This window comes from Aphis gossypii, chromosome 3 (assembly GCF_020184175.1).
Source record: "Aphis gossypii isolate Hap1 chromosome 3, ASM2018417v2, whole genome shotgun sequence".
Taxonomy (NCBI): domain Eukaryota; kingdom Metazoa; phylum Arthropoda; class Insecta; order Hemiptera; family Aphididae; genus Aphis; species Aphis gossypii.
Window position 1 is genome coordinate 31,652,919 of NC_065532.1, and position 22,323 is coordinate 31,675,241.

The following is a 22,323-nucleotide window of genomic DNA, read 5'->3' on the forward strand; positions in this document are numbered from 1 at the left end:
ATGTAAATGTATGTTTATAATTCATAAACGCGTTCAAATGTGTCAAACTCTAATAATTCACCTAAAATATCCAATTAAGGGGGTTCTAGTCGGTCATTTTCTAAGGAGTAAGATTTAGGCAAATTATGTGTCACGTATAACCTGGTCATATCAATGTGTGAGAGTGTAAATGATCATTAGTGTGTGTGCGCGCTAGTGTACAGTTTATCTCAATAAATGCATTACGACCCGTATCCGCATTCTAAGAATCAAACAATAGACTTCATTACTTATAGTCTACCAAGTACCCACACGCATCATACACTACCTACTATTATTATAATATAATCTTATTTTTCTATTATTTATAAATGCATAGATAAAGATAACGCACAATAAATCCAATCAAGATCAGTGATCTGTTTATTTTTTAATATTGCATGATTTAGTATATCAACATAGGTACGTAGAAATTTAAGTTGCTATAGCGTGATAATAATTATTCAGTGTAGCGTTTTTAATTTTTAAATTTTTAAACAATTCATATTTTTTTAAATTTAAATACATATTTTTAAAAACGATTTATCTTGTATAAGCATATTTTATTTTATAACAAATAGTAACAAATATTATATTAAAGCAAAAAATAATAATAAATGTATATAGGTATACCGTTACCTACCTTACATATTTATTTATTATTATGTAAATATTATTAAGAAAGAATAACTTATGGTACCTAGTAAATAAATATAAAAATGTAAAAAAAACTAATGTTGGACATAATTACAATTCAATTTATACAAAGTATTCACTGAAAAAGTATTCAATAAAAAAAACAAGAGGTACCTAGTTTATTAGCTTAACTCTTTCAGTCCATCTCTCAATGGTAAATTTCTATCATAGCGTGGATCAACCATTTCAGGTAATAAACAATTATTATAAAAGTTAACTAAATGGGGTAACATTTTTACTTCCCAAAAATTGTCATCTCTTTTTATTTTTTCATAAAGGATACCTCGAGAAGTCCAAATACAAAAATAGCAAAACTTTTTTTCGAGATGTGGAGTTGCCCTTGTACCTGGTAATAATAAGAATTCGTTCGTTTAAGTTCCATTTTTCCATTTTTTATTTCGCAACTCTTTATTATTTTTTTTGCAATTCCATCTTCAGGCGATATATCTTTAGCGCTTATTGGACATTTGATTTCTACTAAAGAATCCTCATCTATTAGGCCATCTGGAGAAGCAGCTAGAAATGGTAATTCATAATCAATAATTAATCCAGACGACCTTATGGGTTTATTTATAATGTTAGACAACGCCGACTTCGCATTTTCTTCATTTTGTATCCCATATTTTGTTGCGTCGTTACCACAAAAAGAACCATATAAAATATTTGATACAGTCTTGGCTCGCGACGTTTTGGGTCGAAGTTTACATATATTTCCAAAGACAGAGGCAGTCAATCTTTTTTTTCTATGTAAATGCCACTCCATACATGCATTTTGTCCTCTCGTATCTAAAATTAAAATATATATTGTGATAAGTATAATTATTTTATTTAAAAATAAATACATGTTTTGCATACCTTTTTCAATTTGTTTTATTTGCACTTGTGTTACGTTCAATTCTGATAAAAACAATATTTTTTTAGCATCATATTCGTGTTTAGGCATATCTGGAGATGTTTCTATGTCTGCTGTTGCTCCGTAATGCTGATCTGGTCCCGATATTGTTGTTTTGTAAACTGGAGGATTGAATAATCGACGTTTACTTCTCTGAATACTTTTTGAAGTAGATTTTGAAATAAATTTTTTAGTATACAGACCCGGACTGTGTTTTGCAATTTTTTTATGTAACAAATGCAAACGTCTAGGTCCTGCATTATAGGATGTTACTGCAGCGTTGCACCGTAAATTATACGATCCACGAAGAGAAAAATTTACTCGCTTACCACCAATAAATTTCGCTAAAATTGAGTTGTACGACTCTGCTGCATTATTACTTACTTTGTACAATAAACTTTCAGCATGATATAATACAAGACTTTTCGCTGCAACTAATTCTTCCCAAATACCTAACGATTTCATCTGTGGCACTAAATTTATTTCGCCGTCTTTTTGTCCTTTGCAAAAGTAAAACTGACAATTCGTATGATCGCCAAAAACATGACTTGGCCCATTTATTAAATCTTTTTTTAAATTTAATAATTTATGTTCAAATGATATATCTTCTTGATATTTTCTATATTTTACAGCTTCTGTTATTGCATACCTAAGTCTAAGAATTCTATCTTTTATTGCTTGTCTTATATTTCCCGGAATATTTACGCCTCTAGTAGTTCTTCTTTTAGTAGATATGTCTTTTAATTTATTTACATAATTGCGCAGTATATGGTTGGAACATTCAATTTTTTTAATCACAAAATTATACCCGTATGGTTTAGCTAGATGTAGTCTTTTCATCACGCTGCTATCTCCATCACCTAAAATTAACATATGTGGTTAAAAATTGCCCTATTATAATTTTTTTAATGCTCAACATTAATATTAAAATATAATCCAATTTAAATAAATACCTATAAGCTTAGAGTATATCAGATTATGCATATCAATACTTCTTTTAAAACCTTCTACAATAATATCTGCTTCCATAGCGGTTGAAGGCAAGTTCCAATTTTTGAAGCAAAGGTGTTCTTTAGGATCTAAATTATTTTTAGACGCTCTCTGGCAAATACAACAATACTTATTTCTTACGCCAATGAATAAAACTTTTTTTGTTTTAGCTCCAATTATGCAGGCCTACAAATATTGATAAATAGGTAATTTAATTGACCGCATTATTAGCTAATTCCATGGGTGTCAATAATAGGTTTGTTTACAATAATTATAAAAATGTCAAAAATAATAATGTATTATCTTAATATATATAAATCTCGTGTCACAATGTTTGTCCTCAATGGACTCCTAAACCACTTAACCGATTTTGATGAAATTTTTTACAACGCGTGTAATTTGGTCCAACTTAAAAGATAGGATAGTTTTTTTTTTTCAAATTTTTTAATATCGGGACAGCTAAGGGTTGTCCAGAAAATAATAGAAGTGCTCAAACAGGGATTTTGATAATTTACGGTAGAAATAATTGTTTATAAATGGTTGCTAAGCTACGTAGACTATTTATTATTATTATTATTATTATTATATTTTCGGTGAATATAGTAACAATTTTTTATAATTATTATTTATTGTCCCCGTTTTTGTAACATTTTTCACTGATTAATCGCTCCTAAAGAGAAGATACTTAGGTATGTAAATGTAATAATATGTAATGTAATGACGTCACTGTCCAGCAATAAATAAACTATATTAAGATCGCTATTGGTTATGATTGGCATTTTTAACGGGCAACGAAGTGCACGGGGTCAGCTAGAAAGAAGATAGATATCTTTGATTTATTATATATTTAATATACTGTAATATACTGTAATATATACTGTAATATACTGTATATACTGTAATTATATATTTTTAAATATATAATTCACCAATATTAAATTTATGAGGGTAGCATAGATAGTCGTAGACCAACATTTTCTATAAAAAAAATAGTTGCATCTTACATTTTAATAAATAACTTTTGTTGAGGGGTAGCAATGTCCAAATACAGCTGTTTTCAATAATTATTAACCTTGATTTTATTGTGATATTAATTAAATTATTAACTTACAACTCCAGAAAGTGCATTGTATTTCGTTTTGTAAGAGCGTTTAGACCAAGCACCATCTGCAATCACTGCTATCATTGGTCTACCACTGACATCAACTTCATTATTTTGTATTGCAATATTTGCTTCTTCCTTACCAGCTAGTTCAATTTCTTCCCAAGATATCTCATTGAAGTACGTAGCAATTTCGTTGTGCAATAATTGATATTTACCATTAGACATAACTGGCATGTTTAAGATAGCTCCCAATTCTTCTATCTGCGCATGTCTAATACAAAATATAGGTATAGGGTGAGAAAAAAAACATACTAATACGAAAATTTTAAATTAAATAACTTACCCTTGTCCTATATTCACTGCTGCTGTTACAATTGCTAAATTTGTGTTAAATTTGTTGCCAGGTTCTTCTGAATGTATCACCTCTATTTGATTGCAAAAATTACATTTAAAATAAAATGAACTTATGCATCCATTACGTACTTCATGAGTAAAAATTAAATTTTTAAAAGTGCATCCAAATGGATGTGAAAACGATTTTATTGTATTGAATATATAATTAATATCCACAATTCGTCTTCCTTCCAGTTTCATATCTGCTAGATTGCAGCTTTGATTTAAATCTAGAGATAATGCCAAGTCTTCCGTGTCATTCATATTCGTGGTTCTAAAAGTATATTAAAATTATAAATAATACTGTCGAAATTAATATAGTTATTACTTTGATAAAAGTAGACAAACTTATGAAGAATTTTGTATTGAATTTTCAAACGTTAGATTTAAAAAGATAAATTTTTATGAATTTCTAACTCAAAATAAAATTTGAATTGCAAATATTCGTGATTTTTACGTATTTTGTCAAAATTTGAACTTAAAATGCTTATAAAAAAATTGTGACTATGTATTTTTAATAATTTTTAACTGTCGCTGTAGCTATATTATATTATATATCGTTGTATATATTAGGAGCTTTGTATTAATATTTGAAGCTTTTTCACCAAATGAATAAAATTTTACTGTAATTTATAAAAAAAAAAACTAAAAGATCGAAAAGTTCAAATGTCTATAAACAATTTAAAAAGATTTGAAATATTTTGAAAATTTTATCTAGTATAGAAAATTTTAGTATAAACATTTAGTGAAAATTTCATGTTTCTACGGTAATCAGTTTTAGAGTTACACCAATATCTAAAATCAATTTTTTCAAAAAAAAATGTTTGGTTTTTCCCGGTGCTTTTGATGCTTTTGTAAACTATTGGGAATTTCATGTATACAAACACAAAAAAAATTTTAAACAAAATTTAAAAAAAAATACACACACAACATTGTTAAATCAATATATTCATCGCTCCGCTCAGAATCTAAAAGTGGACTTCGCGAATAAAGCTATATATTGGAATGAACAACTCTCTAACAATCTATCTCCAACACAAGCCTTTTTTCGAAAAAAAACATTTATTATAATACATTTAAAAATGTATTCTATATTTATTATTTATTATCTAAGTAACTAATATTCTGTCGATCAATAAAAACAAATCAATTAGACTGAACCGAGCCGCTTCGTACTTTTAATATTACTATACTTTTGGAACCAAATTTTGGATATTTTTCTCAATTAATACTAGTTTTATTTTATCTTTTTTTACTTACATCTGGACATTACGCTGTGATGTTACTAATTGTCGTTTACTGCTACTACACGCTATCGTTAGGGCATTGTCTTCGGAAATGTCATTATGGCCTACTACAAGATCGGTTTTCTGTGAAAATATACAAATAAAAAATATAATCTTGGACAAAGAACTATGTGAATATGTGGATCACTAATTTGTTTATATTCATCTCTAAAGAAGTTTAGTATTATATATCTAATATAAAGTCGTTTTTATAACACAAAATACTCGTTTTCCTATTATTTTTTTATGCAAAACAATTTCTAATCTTCGTGATTTTCTAAGGTATTTAATCATTAACTTCACTTACCTTGTTTTTTACAAGTGCAGCAATATTTCCTTTATTTTTTCTGCTTTTACTCGGAAAACATTTTGATTTTTTACCCATACGCCAATTTTTCGTATTATCCATCGTTAAAAATATTTGAAAACACGTAGGTAAAAAAAAATCACAATATGTTCAAAAAATTGCAATCAAAAAATAATAACTGTGGTGTAAGGAGTAAGGACTAGGTTTATGACTGACTAAATGTGAATTTGCAGTTTTGTGGTGTATTATAGAAAAACATTATTATTATTATTATTGGACTAATATTATAATATGATAATTATCGTAAATATTGTTTCTCGGTAAATGGTCGGCATCCGGTCGACGCGCGACGATCCGGGTAAACGTCGCGTAATTAATTGGTTATCGGAATTTGGCGTTCTCGCACTCGCAGGCACATGTCAGGTTAAGTTATATTAGGAAAAAGTATTCAGTTACTCTTCGTGTAAAAACATACTTCGGCTGTGACAAAATTGTGAGACTTAGGTTAGTGTGATTTTAATTCTGTAAAAATCCTAAAAAAATTTAACACCTCCTCTAAAGAACGGTCGAAGAGTTTTTTATAAATATTAATTTATTCAATACATATGATTGAACGAAAATGTTGTAAAAACTGAAATTTGTATGATATTATAATACTGTCAAAAGTTAAAACTTAAAAAAATTACTCCGACGGTTCTACAGAGGAGATGTTAAGAAATGTTATTATTTTTACAGCATTAAAATCGAACCATCCGAAGTCTCACAATTTTGTCATAGCGGAAGTTCTAAAAACGATTTTTTTTTAATCAACTGGAACCACCTTAAATAATTAAAATTAAACTTAATATATACTATGATAGTTAATAATAACGATGCCGAAACTATGTTTGTTTAAATAATAAAATTGGATTATGAGAGAAATTAATAGATCAAAAAAATTGACTGAATCAATTAAATTATTTGTACTTTGATCCACGCAAGATTCTATATGTCGTTATAAATGGTTAACTAGATTGTATCGTCGAATTCATTTTTGAAGATATTATAGGGTAGATAAAGAGAAAGTGTATCTCTATCGAAGATTTAGTCTTGGGATTACTTGTTTTTAGAAAATATCCTCGTACCCTTATAATATTCTCCTCAGTGAGTTAATCATTTCTTCCTGGAGCAAAATATAACCATTTCATTACAAGACAATTTAAGTTTCCGGCGAATCGTTTTCCCGAGTCATTACGGCGCGGTGGCGCCCCATCGACCGTCGCGAACTTTCAACCGAAACGATATCAGAGGCTCAAATTACCGGAAGTGCATGCGTTTCCATTACAGATAAATAAAAGGTCTGCCATTCAAAAGTATATAAATATAATATATCCGATAAAATTATTTTTCCAATTTCATATTAGATTCATCATACAGCTAGTAGTATGACATAATCTAAATTTAATTCTGTTTATATATTATATTATATAACAATTATATAAAAATTATAATACAAGGACATCTACTTAATAGTTACAAACAGTGCACAGAAATTTTTATGGATAATAAATATTTTTCACTCAATGTATCAAAAAATATGAAAATGTGTTTAAATTATTTGGATTATACCTACATAATTTTTTAAAAATTATATAAATATCTAAAAACTGTGGTGTTAATAAATAAAATTTATCTCATTAGTTTTTTTCTATAAATTATAAAATACACTAATAACTCATGTAATAATTATGAAACCATGATTAAACCATTCAACAAGAAGATACATAGATTAAGTGCGATTGTTAAAGATTTTATTTAGTTGGAATTATTTTAAAAAATACTTAACATTTTTCTACACTAAATTTAAGCAGTAATATAAATACTCTCATACGAATCCAGTGCAGGACAACTACCGTTTAAGGTAGGTATATAAAAAACCTAAAAAAACTTAATATTTATACTTTTTCTAATTAATAATTGTAAATTATGTATATTAAAACAACATATCCCATAAATTGAACTTGCGAGAATGCACTGCACTCATTTATTAATCGAATTTAATAATTAATATAGCTTTCTACACTTTTAATAACGATATTTGTATTATTTCTATAAGATTATTATCGTTGACGTAATCTCGTAGAAACACGAACTAGCTAGGATACTTCCGACGCATACACGATAACTAGCAATCGGTAAGTTGGCATTAGACAAGGCAATTTCCGATGTTTCTACACCGGCTTCCGTTTCAATATTGGAACTTAGATGTAACGTAAGATTTGCCTCTAAGCTGTCATTATCATTCTACTTTCCACTCATTAGAGTAGAAAGTAGTTTCAAAAATACAAAAATCATTTAAATAATAAGTTTTGTAGCTATCTGGATTTAGTTCGTAGCGGGTTTTCAAAGAAAAAATATATAACTACCTATAAAACCTATAGAAAATTCCAATGATATAATCGTTTTGTTAAGGTTTAAAATAACACAAATTTAAAAATAAAACATTTAAATTAAATTTAAAAAATTGATTACCCTAATAATTTAAATTATTAAAATCTTAATAATAAAATAAAATAAAATCAATTAAGTTCATCAAGCTGAAAGGAATATTTTAATAATTTTTTTTTTTTTTTTTAAATAGTGAAATAACATATTTCATTTTAAATAGTTTATAGTTAACATACATTTATAATACAAATAAATTACTTAAGTGCCCGTTGTTTTCTTTATTATAATTAGAACTATTGGTTACTTAAATAAAAATAATATGTTTAAAAAATGTTGGGTACTCACCATTTTTCAAAAACAATAATCATAAATTTATCAACCGCCTCGATGTAGATATTATTATTATGATACATTATAAGACATAGACTATATTAAAAAAAAAAACATATTTATGAGGCAATTACATCTAAAATATTTTAAATAAGTCTATAAATGGCATTTATAACTAGGTAAAGTGAAAATTAAATATAAAAATTGAAATGATTTAATACTTAGGTATTGTACCTATAAGTTGTTGTAGCCCTATTGACTTTAAGACTTGAGTAAATAATCATGCATATAATTTTTTAGTTATGATTACCAATGTAAATGTTTTATTAAATTTTAAGCTATAATTAAATTTTTATCAATATTTTTTTTTTTTTTTTGGTTCGCAGCAGACATTAACACATCTATATCAACAAATAATACACAATATGAAATTTTACATAACTACATTACATCCGAAATTAAAACTTGGATACGTGTTTATAAACAAAATGTTAAAATAGATAGTATAATTTTGTTAGAAAATAATACAATGGTTTAATTCAAAACAATTTTATAACGTAAATATATAAATATGATAAGTTATTTTGTAATTATTAAATTATTAATAAGCAAATTTTATGTTTTCATATTAGCTAAACGTTAAGCTAATGAACAAAGACCACCGATAGTAACTTTAAATTATCGTATGAAGGTTTTTGACCCCGAAAATGTTTCTAAGTGGATAATGAGATTTTAATTTTTTGTCCTAATTACACAATTAATGATGCTCATAGATAAAAATGTTTCGTAACCCTAAAATTATATTTTTGAAGGCGTTCAAACACTTCGTGACGGCAATTTAAATGAAAACGCAGATCAAATGTGAATTACCAAATATAAATTGATACTTTGAACCCTACTATAATCTGCATTAAGCACTATTAAGCGCACCTGTGCGCGAACATATTACAATATAGACAACAATGTTATCAACCCACTTGGAATTGTTTGCTGTGTTTATGATATCAACTACCGATATACATATATAAGTATTCTTCTGATGCAGAACAATTGCAATGGCTTTTAAATTTACGACCAAAATATAATAATAAAAGTTGTTTTAATATAATATATTTATTTATATATTATTTATGTGTGTCATATACATATATATAAACTTCACATACATATACACATAGTCACATAGATATAAAATATATATCAAAAGGGGGACTTTGAGTTTTGCTCGTAACTTATTCGGCTGCTGACATTTTCAACCTTTCTATTTCACTGAACCGTGACGATTAAAAAACGCCATCAATTTTCAATTCGAAGACTTGGCGTAGGTAATGCACAACAGCTGATGACGCTCAGGCTTTCGAAAAATCGTTTTCATTCTTTCTCAAAGTGTTATACAGAAATGTCTTAAAACGTCGATTTATCACAAAACATGTAAGTATATAGTCCTATTCACGAAACCAGAACATAATAATTCAGTATAGTTCGATCAAATCTCACCAATTAAAAAAAATATCCGGTAATATATATATATATATATACTCAAAAATTAAACGTCTTATCATTTAGTTTGTCATAAACTATTATTAAAATGCTATCACGGTCAACAAACCGTCTAGGCATTTGGGTGCGGAGAACGGTCGAAATGCGTCGCCAAAAAATCGCAGTCCGTGTTGAATCGATTTAATCCGACAGAAGATATTACGTATATAACATATACGTATAGATGAAGACTTACTACGGGAAATAACTGCCGTTACCGGTTAGCGGATTTAGAAATTCTCTCTCAATTCGGTCCCGTCCTGTACGCCCGACGGATACGCAGCGCCACAGCGACTTCCGGCGTTGGCGGATTTGACGCGCGCACGCACGTGACTGGTGACATTTACAGCGTTTTGTTCGACCGGCCATTGCGGACTTTATCGTTAAACCAACGCCCCCTTGACTTTGCAGTATTATATAGGGCCCAAATTGATACGCAACCGGCGAAATGTTATTGCACGTGCCACCCATCGCCAAAGGCGTTTGACAAAAGTTTTCCGATTTATCACGTCTCGCATAATATTATATACGTTTATAATATTAAATTAATTACTATTATTATTATTATTTAAATGTGGACAACTAATATAATGTGATATTAGCGTGGGTTTTGAAAAGCGTCTATAGAACGTCGTCTATTAATGTAACTTCTCATCACGAGGATAAACCCTCACCGGATGGACCTTTTCGATCAAGTTTAAAAACCCTTTGAATGACTACTGTCATATTTATAATTCAAAAATGTCTCTACATTAAATAATCATAATTATAATAAATATAGGTGGTATGCGTAGATCAGTGCCAATCAATTATTTTTGACAGTTTACAATTCAATGTTTAATTGGAATATTCACCGTAATTTTATCCAAAACTTTTATCACTGATCAAGTAATAACATTTTCTTTTCAAAAGTTTTATCATTTTACTTTTATGAAATTTTTATTTTTTTATTAAAACAGAACAGTTACGTATCAGTTTGTAAATAATAATATGTTCAATAATATAATAACTTCAAGTAACACGCGGTAAAAATAGTAACTTTGGTTGAACTTAAAAGCAGTTATAACGCTTTTTTAGTAACTCGGATCATTGTTTTCAATGTGTGAGAGAAAATAAAAGGTCGATTGGTAAACAATGACTGTATGAACTTACACCCCGTGGTGACTACGTCAGATTGGTCACGTAAAAAGGCTTAGACAGTAAGTTAGTTTTCGATTTTCAAACGATTTATTTTTATTATCATAATACTATGATTAATCTGCACCTAGGATTATTTATAGAAGAATTTTTTCGATTTTCACAACTGCTAACTGACAAACTATCTAAAAATGCATTTAAATGATAGGTTCTATAGGTAAATCATAAAATTATCTTAAGCTAATATAACGCAGTGTTAACCTATAATCTCTGTCACAATAACATAATTGATTTAACTGGAAAATTTTAAGTAATCGCGATAACTGATTAGTACCGTAGTAGGTTATGTATTACGTATAGTATATATGTATATGAACTAACACGGAAAGGATACTTAATTTTCGATCTATACGTCTACGTATCAGAAATAAAATGTATGTGTATTTTTAGCACTAATATTATTTTCAACACTAAGTATTAAAAAAGAGAAAAAGCAGTTAGAGATTTCTTAAAGTAGGTATAATAGTAAAATAAGGTTTATTTCATTTTAATAAAAATGAAATTACATTTGTAAATAAAAATTTAGGCAAGTGGGTACCGCTCTGCTTCACAGTAGATGTCAAGTAGGTTACTGTGATGGAAGTATTAAATTTGAATTCAATGACAAATTGTATTGTATGTGTACAAAAAACGATTCTGAGCGGAAAAAGTATATATCAACCTATCGCTCAGATCAGAATCTAAAATTATTTTTTTTTCAAATCATTTGTTTTTAAATTTGAACCACATCCTTATAAAGATAAAAAAAAATCTAAAAGATAACCTTTTAAAATATTAACAAATTGAAATTTCTTATCTAAAAATCTAAAAAAAAGTGTTACAAAGCTTTTTAAATATTATAAATTGCACACATACAAAAATATTTATTATGCAACTTGTACCTATATTCTGAGATTATTTATGGTTAATGAGTTCTGACACTTTAAAAGTGGATGTCTACATTTTTAAAATCTTCATTTTTTTGTTTATTTAAACATTGAAATAAAATAGTTTACAATTTATATTAAAAACGAGCCAATACTAAGAAACATATATTTTTATTTATCGAAACTCATGTTTTCGATAGAAATGATGTTATGTACCATTGTACCTATATATTGTATATAATGTGTATTTTAATAAAGTATGTGTTCTTAAATTTCATACTCGTATAGAAGATATTTATAAAAATAATTATAATGAATCCAAAAACACTTAAACTTTTTATAATTAAATAAAAAAAACATAGTAATACACTCGCACTTTTCAAAACATGGCATTTTTAAGTATGTATTTAAAATACATTTTTAAATATTAGACCGATAAAAAAAAACTTAAGTATTTATTTATTTTTATAATACCAAGAACTTTCAGTTATTGTTATTTCGTGTAAATTATAACTAAATTATGAATTTACTCATTTAATATTTATTAAATTATTATAATAAAATAATATTATTAATATTATTTGTAAAAACTAAATAATAATGAATAACAAGATATGATGTTTATTGTTAGATTATTTATAAAAATAATATATTACACAAATTTTTATATTTTATCGTCAGTATATTAAAGAGATATATATTTTACCGTTTATTTGAATAAAAACACACACACACACACACACACACACACACACACACACACACACACACACACACACACACACACACACACACAGATACGTATTAGGTTTACATATATACGCTGTTACGTTTTGTGACTTATAGGGTCGATCTAATATTTGTAGATGACTTCATAAATGAAATATGTTATCCAATGATGACGGCGAAGCATATGATTTGAAAATAATGGCCGCAGTTTCCTTATCCTGTTGACGTGAAGTTCGTGATTTTTTTTCTGCTCCACTGTACTTTATCTAACGAGCGTTATTTTACCGAGTTGTATTCTTTTTTGGGAAAATGTGTACCACATCAGCAGCCGCGAGGCGTACACGACAAATTGCGTCGGTATAATCGGGCTTGTGAAGATGTGCACGGAAAAAATAATGCTGAAATACCCGGAAAGAAAACGACTTTCTAATGAGAAGCTTTTATAAACTATTTGAAAAGATATATGAAAAATGCTGAACAGCAATAATCCAAGTTATTTGTGGATGGATGAAATGCATAGAACTCGTGAAAATCCCCATCTCGTTAAGTATTTTGGATCGCTTTTAAAATGTTACGATTGTCAGTCCAATTCTTATAATAGAATTAGTGGGTGATTTTTAAAGGATCGACAACTAACAAAAATTTACAAAAAAATATCGTTATACATAATTATTGATTGTTTGGTAAATCGTGTTTGTTCTTAGTATATTATTATAATAGTTAATATGACATATTTATAAGTAGGGTTCGGATTTTAAAGCACAATAGCAACTTAAAAAGCAAAAACGAAGCATATTTATACTTCAAAACGCAAAAATAAAGCACGCACAAGAATTAACAAAAACTAGTTATCAAAATGAATAAAAAAAATTTGAAATATTAATTGAAATTAAAAATTGAATTAACTACTATGTATTTGCCAAGATTTTCAGTGATGAAACTGACTCTATTGTCCGACAGAATATTTTTATACGTAGAAGTGTAGAAGTGTATACGTAGAGTTTTATACTGAAGTGATCGATGCATACTTCGTACAAGATATTTCAAATTACAACACTAAATCTTAAATTTTTAAACGATCGATATCGATGTTGGATGAATACTGACCGTATAGGTATTGCAGGCTATATGTAGATCGATAATCTATACATTTAATACTTTTATTAAACAAGCTGATAACGAAAACAATAATAATCCAATATCCGCATTCTAGGTTTTTACATAATTTATTAATTTTTTTTTTTTATTATTATTAAAATAATATAATAAACATATAAAAATTCACAGCTGGAGAATAATTGAAAAAAAGCAAAAATAAATTGATTTTTTTTAGAATCAGAATAACGTGAAACGAATTTATGAACAAAAATTAGATTTCTATCTCATGTATAAAAAAAGAAGCATATAATAAAAATATAATAAAATCCGAGCCCTATTTATAATAGTATTTAAATTTAAAGTACCTATATTTTCCCTTTACGTATTGAGTGTCAAAATATTTTAAATAAACAATAGGTATATTGCATTAAGCCCCGATTTAAAAAAAGCTTGCTTTACAATTTTTTTTCAATTTTCAATTTTCTTTAAAAGTTTTCAACGCTATTCAGATACAACTTCTTCGAAATATAAAATACCATCTTTGTTAAACTTTTAATCTATAAATAAAAATATATAGGTATAACTTTTATCGTTTATATACTGTTACAAAAGTGTTTTGTGAAACAGTAAAACACACGTATGTAATCAGAGTCATAATTTAAGCAGGCGCCATCGCATAATTGGATCTGTATTTTGTGTGATAAAATATCATTATACAGAGATTATGATTTATCTATTTATCACATATGGAGTTTAAAATATATCAAGTAATTACATTTTAACTGTATGCATTTACCATTTAGAATAAATAACCTTATAAGTTGATAAATTAATGGATACAATGAAGCTGGCACAACGGTGTGGTTTTCAAAATAATTTAATTAAGTTAAGGATTTTTATTTAAAACTCAAATAACTCCACCGTGATAGCTCATAATATCTTCCAAATACTATTATAAGGGCTACCGGATGCGCTGGTAAGCAAAACCCTTACTGTGGTCAAATCAAGAGACCAGAGGTAAATTGAAATATATTGTTCCTACTCAAATAATGAAATTGAACTATACAAATTCCACAGCTACTAGAATACAATAGCATTCATTGTACATAAAAATTACGTTTACGCATTGAAATGCATTTCATATAGCCATGTTTGTGTCACAGAAATTGTCATTTCAATAATTCATCATTGAAAACAATCTGCCAAAAACTGTAATAACACAGCACGCAGTATAGATTATATCCAGGAAAGTAATTCTAAGTTCCTAATTCTTATACCATGTTAAATATACTATATAGTATTTGACAAAGCTTTGACAATAGCTTTTGACAAATCATTTTTATAGTATTTCAAGTTTTATTATTTAAATTTAAAATTGATATCGTTATCACATTTTTAAAAGAAATAATCTAACTGCTAAATAGAATAATTTAAATAATTTTTCTGCTTTTTATAAAAATATATACCAACAAAAAAAAAACAAAACAAACTTTTGTTATACGTCGGTTTTGTTAGGTTTTATTTTTCATGTGATGTGTAATCGTAATAATCATATTTAAGCAAAGCCATTAATGTTTAATGGTTCAAAAAAGATAGTATAAAAAAATAACAACCTTTGAAATGTTATAATTCATTTAAATGTTTCTTATCCTATTTTAAAATATATATTTAAAAAAAATTATTTTGGGACTCGTAAAACAAATATGATATTATAATAACAATAAAATCATTCATGTTTAAATATAAAATAGCACCTAATAAATGACGTATGAATCAAAAAACAATTCAAACATAGGTGTTGAGTTTTAAATAATTTAATGAATATTTTAAACATTAAAGTTAACAACTAAACACAATTAGTTTTGTTTAATAACACAATATTTTAAATGTTTATGGTTTATCCTATACATATTATATAAGTTTTTTATTTAGAAAAATATAAGGTTATAAAACATAATATTAAATCAATTTATCAAAATTAATGAGTTAAAATATACAGCATTTGCAAAATATTTTCAATAACATTATGTATGTTTATGAAAATATGCTACACGATTATAGTATTTTATTTTATTTTTAGAATAGTTTTTTTATTTGTCGATTTTATAATGTCAATATATAATTAAATGTAATAAAAAAAATTTTTAAAAATAAGAAATCATAATTAAAAGACATGATTAAACAATTTAAATCTATAAAATTTTTGTTGTATAATGTATAAATACTCAACAAACATAAAATTATGTTTTGGTTCACAAAATTATTATTTTACCATAAAATTCAAGAAATAATTTGCAGCACAGTCGGTTGCCATTTTTCATTATTCGGTGGTCGTAATATTTTTTTCTTAGCAAATTTCTATTTTTCTTATTTTTTATTATAATCTAACAACTTTTTCAGTTATATTATTATTACAGTTGTACATAAGAGAACGTATGGACTTTCGAACCCCTTACCACTTACCAATTACCAGCATTTACCACTCACCTTTAACACCATAAAACGAACAATTATATTAATCACAAAAGATTATGATTTTAAATTTATATCTAGCGTTTTTATGTTAGAAGTGGGAGTAGGTCGCTCAATTTATCTCTAGGTCATACTTTCCGTCATCATCTAATTGACTGCCGATGACAATAATACTTAATAATGACCCTCTACCGATGTGGCAGGATTACGCGTCTATGTCACCTCGAGCCACACGCCCACACGTACGCAAAACCCTTCAATTACGGCAATTATGTTTTTTATTCTAATGATCGACGACACATCTATGTTAGAATACTTCGAATGTGAATAATAATTTCTCGTCACTCCAAAATATCGTACGTATGATAACGGTAATAATAATAATAATAATATAGTACAAATTAAAATTATTGTCATTATAATTATTTAATAACTGTTATTGTTTTTTTTTTATTATTATTATTCTATTTTGTTCGAATACCAATAGTATATGTAACATTGAGTGCAAGTGTTTGTGTGTTGTATAAATTCAATTTTCTCGTCAAACGTCTGACGCGATGATATAAGTATTATTTTATTATACATTTTTGGATGTGAATTCGAATTGCATTCCTAAATACAAAACACTAAAGTCTGTAGTCCAATTTTTTCTTATCGCGTGTTTTGGAATCAAAAAGTTCTTTGATGTTTTCCCCTATTTAACATCAAATTCAAACACGAAATGTCTTTAAACACTTTTTAAACGTCTGATTGTGTTTGCTTTTTACATTTGATAAATAACGATATGGTCATATGATTTTAACGATATGATTTTAATTTTTTCAGTCATCTTTGATAATTAGTAAGTATAAATTTCAGGTACAATTCAATACAAAATTCGAAGTATTTAAATATTAAAATCTGTATACTTTTCAATGGTTGCATAAATACAACAACCTCATGATAAGCCATCCGAATCAAAGGCTTGCAAATAACATAATTTTTAAATCTGATTAACTTTCGGTATGACAATCCATAATACCATAAACTTAATCATCAATTATTTTAAATTTTAAAACATAATTTATTTAGTTATGATTTATTAATTATTTTAGAAGAGAACTAAATAATAAACAGCATTTCGTCCAAAATTAAGTTCTAATGAATCTTGCCGTATAAAAATAAATAACTACCACCTATCAAACCAAATTATTCGCAAATATCATGGATTAAGTATTAAAACAATAAAAATAAGTAACTACATTATAATAAATTCTAGTTTAATCAATGATTATACTTACTGAGATTATTCATGAATTTCTTAAATTTATTTGTATTAATAACATTATTATTTATTACATTTTTAAACATTTATATAATAACTAATTTCTTATTACACAATGAGTAAATATTACTTATTGTTGAACAAACTAACTATAATAAACTCTAAAAAAAAAAATAATTACTTTGATGAATAACATCTCAATTTTAAAAGAACCAATATTACTTTACCCTACGTGACACTATTAATAAAATTGGGATTTAAGCCAAGTATTTTCCCATCGTCATAACTTGAGTTCTGATTAACTCTGAAGTTATATCATATTCTAAGCAATGAATTTTTATGCTGCACATTCAAGATATGTGACAGTTAAGAATACCCAAGAGCTGTCAACTAATTATTATTGTATATTTATAGCTACTAAATATTAATTTTACACTACTACATAATTATAAACACGATCGCAGTAAAATTTTTTAAAAATCCATCTGCATTTGGAATAATTACATTTTTAACTTGAACTATAGGTACACAGTGTGTACAACCAATAACCATATCTAAAATTATCAATCATAATAAATTCTAATAAATCATAGAATAATTTGTAAGATAATTATGATGATCGAATGATTATAATTAGTATGATATAGGTAAGAGCTAGGTAGTTTTATTTTTTTTGGGGGGGGGGAAGCAATTTATATTTTTACCTATTTATAAAAAAAAATAATAACACCTTAAAACTCTTTTCCCTCTCTTACATAAATAATATAAACAAAAGTACACTTGAATTGAAATTATCACTAATTGCTCCACGTCTATTTACTTCAATACAATCTTAACGCATACCAAGAACGTGAGGCAACAGATTGCAATGGCTCACGCGTTTGTAATTTGCATTAAACCACTTTCCATTCATTCGATAATGGATACTTGTTTGTGTATGGTTTCATTGTTCTCTAAATAGGTGTACGAGTGATAATGTGGTAGACTTGAAACATTTATTATTTTATCTAAATGCAATTAATATAGTCATGTGCATTTACGGAAAAAATATATTTTGCATATTTAAGTTGGAGCGTAAATACTGCCTGTCAATGTATATTGACTCTAAAAAGTAAAAATATAAAAACAATTATTAAAACAACGTCTTTTTCAGTAAACTGTTTATAATTATTTGCGCAAGAGTCAGGATTCGACATGATAATTTTATGATTGAACATTTATATTATTTTATAATAGAGAGTCGTTTAGTAAAATATTATGTATTCAAATAAATTCACCCAAATCATTAACAGCACAATATAACTAACAAAATAATGAATAATTATTTTGAAAAAAAAATCAATATAACAATGTGTATATACGATAGGTATATAAATTATTGTAATGAAATGACTTTGATATTTTATAATAAATTATATGGTTATGATGCTATATTATTATATTTCATCATTATAATTTTATAAATAACTACAGAATGAGATCGGTCGTTGCCACAATAATGTCTTCATTATTATAGCCACATGGCGTATATGTGGGGTTGTGATTAAATCTCATTCTAAAATGCCTATTTCTATTTTAATACCTGATTTATATTAAAAAAAAAAGAATATATATATATTTCTTAAAAATGTAAATGTAAATATCCCCTAAAATAAAGTACTTAAACCATCTACTACATACACAAATAATTTATAAAACTAATGGCTACATGTATAGTAGTTTTAAATTTATATTCAAGACATATAAAACTAACAAAAATATTCAAATTGATCGCTATTCCAATAAATTGTCACACCATGTGTGTTCTGAGACACATTAATTCGATCTATAAATGTAATCTAAAATCAAAATCTTTCCCTATATTCATGTCACGAATAATATGCTCAAGCATTTTATGACAGAAACAAACAGCGTTTTAAAATATATTAGTGCATTCTTCGAACAGTAGTAATATTATTACTAGAAAATAGCTTTGAAACTTTAAAAGTTTAAATATTAATATATTTTGACTTTTTATAAATGTTTAACAATTGTCTAAATATCTCATTAAAAGAATTATACTATAATTTCAAAATAAATTAAATGCTATAAAAGAAACTCAATATAAAAAAAAGAAATGTAAATATTGTATGAGTTATTAGCTATGGATTATGATCTACGAGTGTCTGAAATTCTCCTAAAAATATTGTTGTATCAATTATTTATTCAAAAATATGAAATTCTAATTACCTAACAAACAAATAAACTCTCTCCAAATATTATCAATCAACAATATTTTATTCTCAGGAATAATTATTATAATTGTTGTTCAGCTATTGTAAATTTTATTATAATATTATTTTTTATTATTCTTGAATCTCAAATTATTCAATTCTCGTACTTGATGACCCAACCAACGAATATTTTCATCTAGAATATGTGAGAAATATTTCTTTTTTCTAGTATATCAATTTATATAGATCTATTAAATAATTGTGATGGCAACATATCTACCATGATTAATATTATATAATACAATACATAAAACCAATTTCTATCTTATAGAACGACTATGGTTTATGAATATACATACATAAGCATATTGTTCTTATGAACCACAATAAAATAATTACATAACATGAATGATATAAATTATAAATCGAATGAAAATTAATGCGAATATTTCCTAAACATAAGAAAAGTAATCACCTATGTTGCTTATAAAATTGTATTATCATATCCTCGATAAAAATGTATACTACTTAATTAATTTAATTTAACAAAAAACTTCGATAGTTTATTTCCTATTATATTACCTATATTTATTTTAAGGAAATAATAAACATAAGCATTTGATTATAATTTTAAATAAAAATAATGATTTTTTATTTTATCAATATAAATTGTTTTGATTAAATCTGACCACTAACCTGTACCATGTTTTACAATTATTTATGTGTGTTTTAAAATATTTATTTATTTATTTTACGTCTAACTATACTTTTTATACCTAGAATAAAATGTTCGATCTCCAATTTCTCAGAACTGGTAATTATTTTTAGGTCATTAACAATAAAAAGGTATTATTTTTTTTTTTTAATATATATCATTAATATTATACAAACTATCGATTTTGTTTTTTGGTTTTAAATAAAATTAAATAAGTATAAACATTATAAACACGTTAAGTTTTTACTTAATATTTATATCACAATTTTCAAGATATCATTTTCATAATACGAATATATAATAATAAATCGTATTTTGAATCTTTTCATTGAAAAAACTGTACAGCAAAATTTACCTGACATTTAAAATTTGAATTTATTTAAATAAATGTTGAAAAAAATCACGAACATTTATATAACATTTTGTTGTTGTACTAAAAATAATGTTTGTAGGATCTTTAAGTTATTCGCCAGTATATTACATCTCCCTGTCATACGGTACATCTGTTTTATCTTATAATCTATTATGATTTAATAGCTGATAGTAATATTATGATAATTTATATGTTAACATATTATGTGATATTTTTCAGAGCTTAATAGTTGGGTTCCAGAATAAAATTGTATAACAATTTTATTCCGTGTAAAAAATCACACTATACTAACTGGGTCTTGTGTTACAACCATTGAGTATAGATAGTATCTATACTCAATGGTTACAACTTGTTAACAAAACTCATTATGTTATTTTCGTTGTCATTAATTAATTAAAAATCTTCTTCGCTATTTGTTTTTATTTTTAAATTGTTTAGTATTCTATGAATACCACTTAAACTTTTCAGAATATTCAGTTGAATGTTTTTTAAAGCATAATGCATAATGTTTTTAATTAAATTATAATCGTTATATTATACGTATATGTTAGAATTTTTTCTTTGTAATTTTGTTATTTTATGATGAAAATAACTTAGATGACAAGAATTGTCTAATACTTTTCTTTTTAAACCACTGTCTGCCTGTTATTCATATATTTTGAAAGATTTATTTAAAACTATGATTTTTACAAAATAATTTTTCAAACGCAATGATTTAGTATTACTTTTAAATTTATAAAAATATACTACATCACTGTCTAATAGCTTATGGCACCGTTCACTAAATGTGGCAATAACCACCACTCACATCCGTTTACTGAATCCTATATTATGTCATTAATTTATACTGATTGAAACATTTATGATTTAAATGGTTTTTCTTTTTATTCGCACCTATAATCACAACAAATAATTTCGATAAACATCATAATTTATTCAAACGAAGAACAATTATTTCATAAGAATCAAAAACCTCAAATGTTTTCTGTCTTATATTATTCTAACTAATTATTATTACGTGTACTAACTGTAAACTATGCTATGTTTAGTGTTGATTTAAAATTTAAACAACTCGTGGGTTATCTGTAGCAAATGTATGTAATATGTATGTAATGCAGTTAATGTTTTAATGTTTTGGGTTACTGACACCTGGTTTGTATATAAGTTGCTAATCTATACACTCTTACATCATTAAATGGAAATTAAAAAGAATAAATACAAATAAACATTTTACTTGATTTAAATTTTTAACTAACTTAATTTACAACACGGGTCTATGAAAGTTCATGCAAGCATACAACTTTGAACCAAAATAGAATAAACATGTAAAATACGTAATATAATAGATCTTAAAAAATAAAACAATAATAATAATTGAAAGGGCAATAGGTTATAATATGATTATATATATGA

At 26.1% G+C, this 22,323-nt stretch overlaps 1 protein-coding gene and 1 pseudogene across 1 annotated transcript; both read right to left on the reverse strand.

The window, feature by feature from the left end:
• Positions 1 to 582: 582 nt before the first annotated feature.
• Positions 583 to 1,902, reverse strand: LOC126551327 (uncharacterized; annotated as a pseudogene).
• Positions 1,672 to 6,322, reverse strand: LOC126551082 (uncharacterized). Its single transcript, XM_050203843.1, has 7 exons — positions 5,688 to 6,322; positions 5,355 to 5,464; positions 4,045 to 4,368; positions 3,708 to 3,972; positions 2,560 to 2,782; positions 1,810 to 2,466; positions 1,672 to 1,766 (listed from the first exon to the last, which is right to left on the reverse strand). Exons 1-7 carry the CDS (start codon positions 5,787 to 5,789, stop codon positions 1,672 to 1,674), a joined length of 1,776 nt encoding a protein of 591 aa, XP_050059800.1. The 5' UTR covers positions 5,790 to 6,322.
• Positions 6,323 to 22,323: the final 16,001 nt, after the last annotated feature.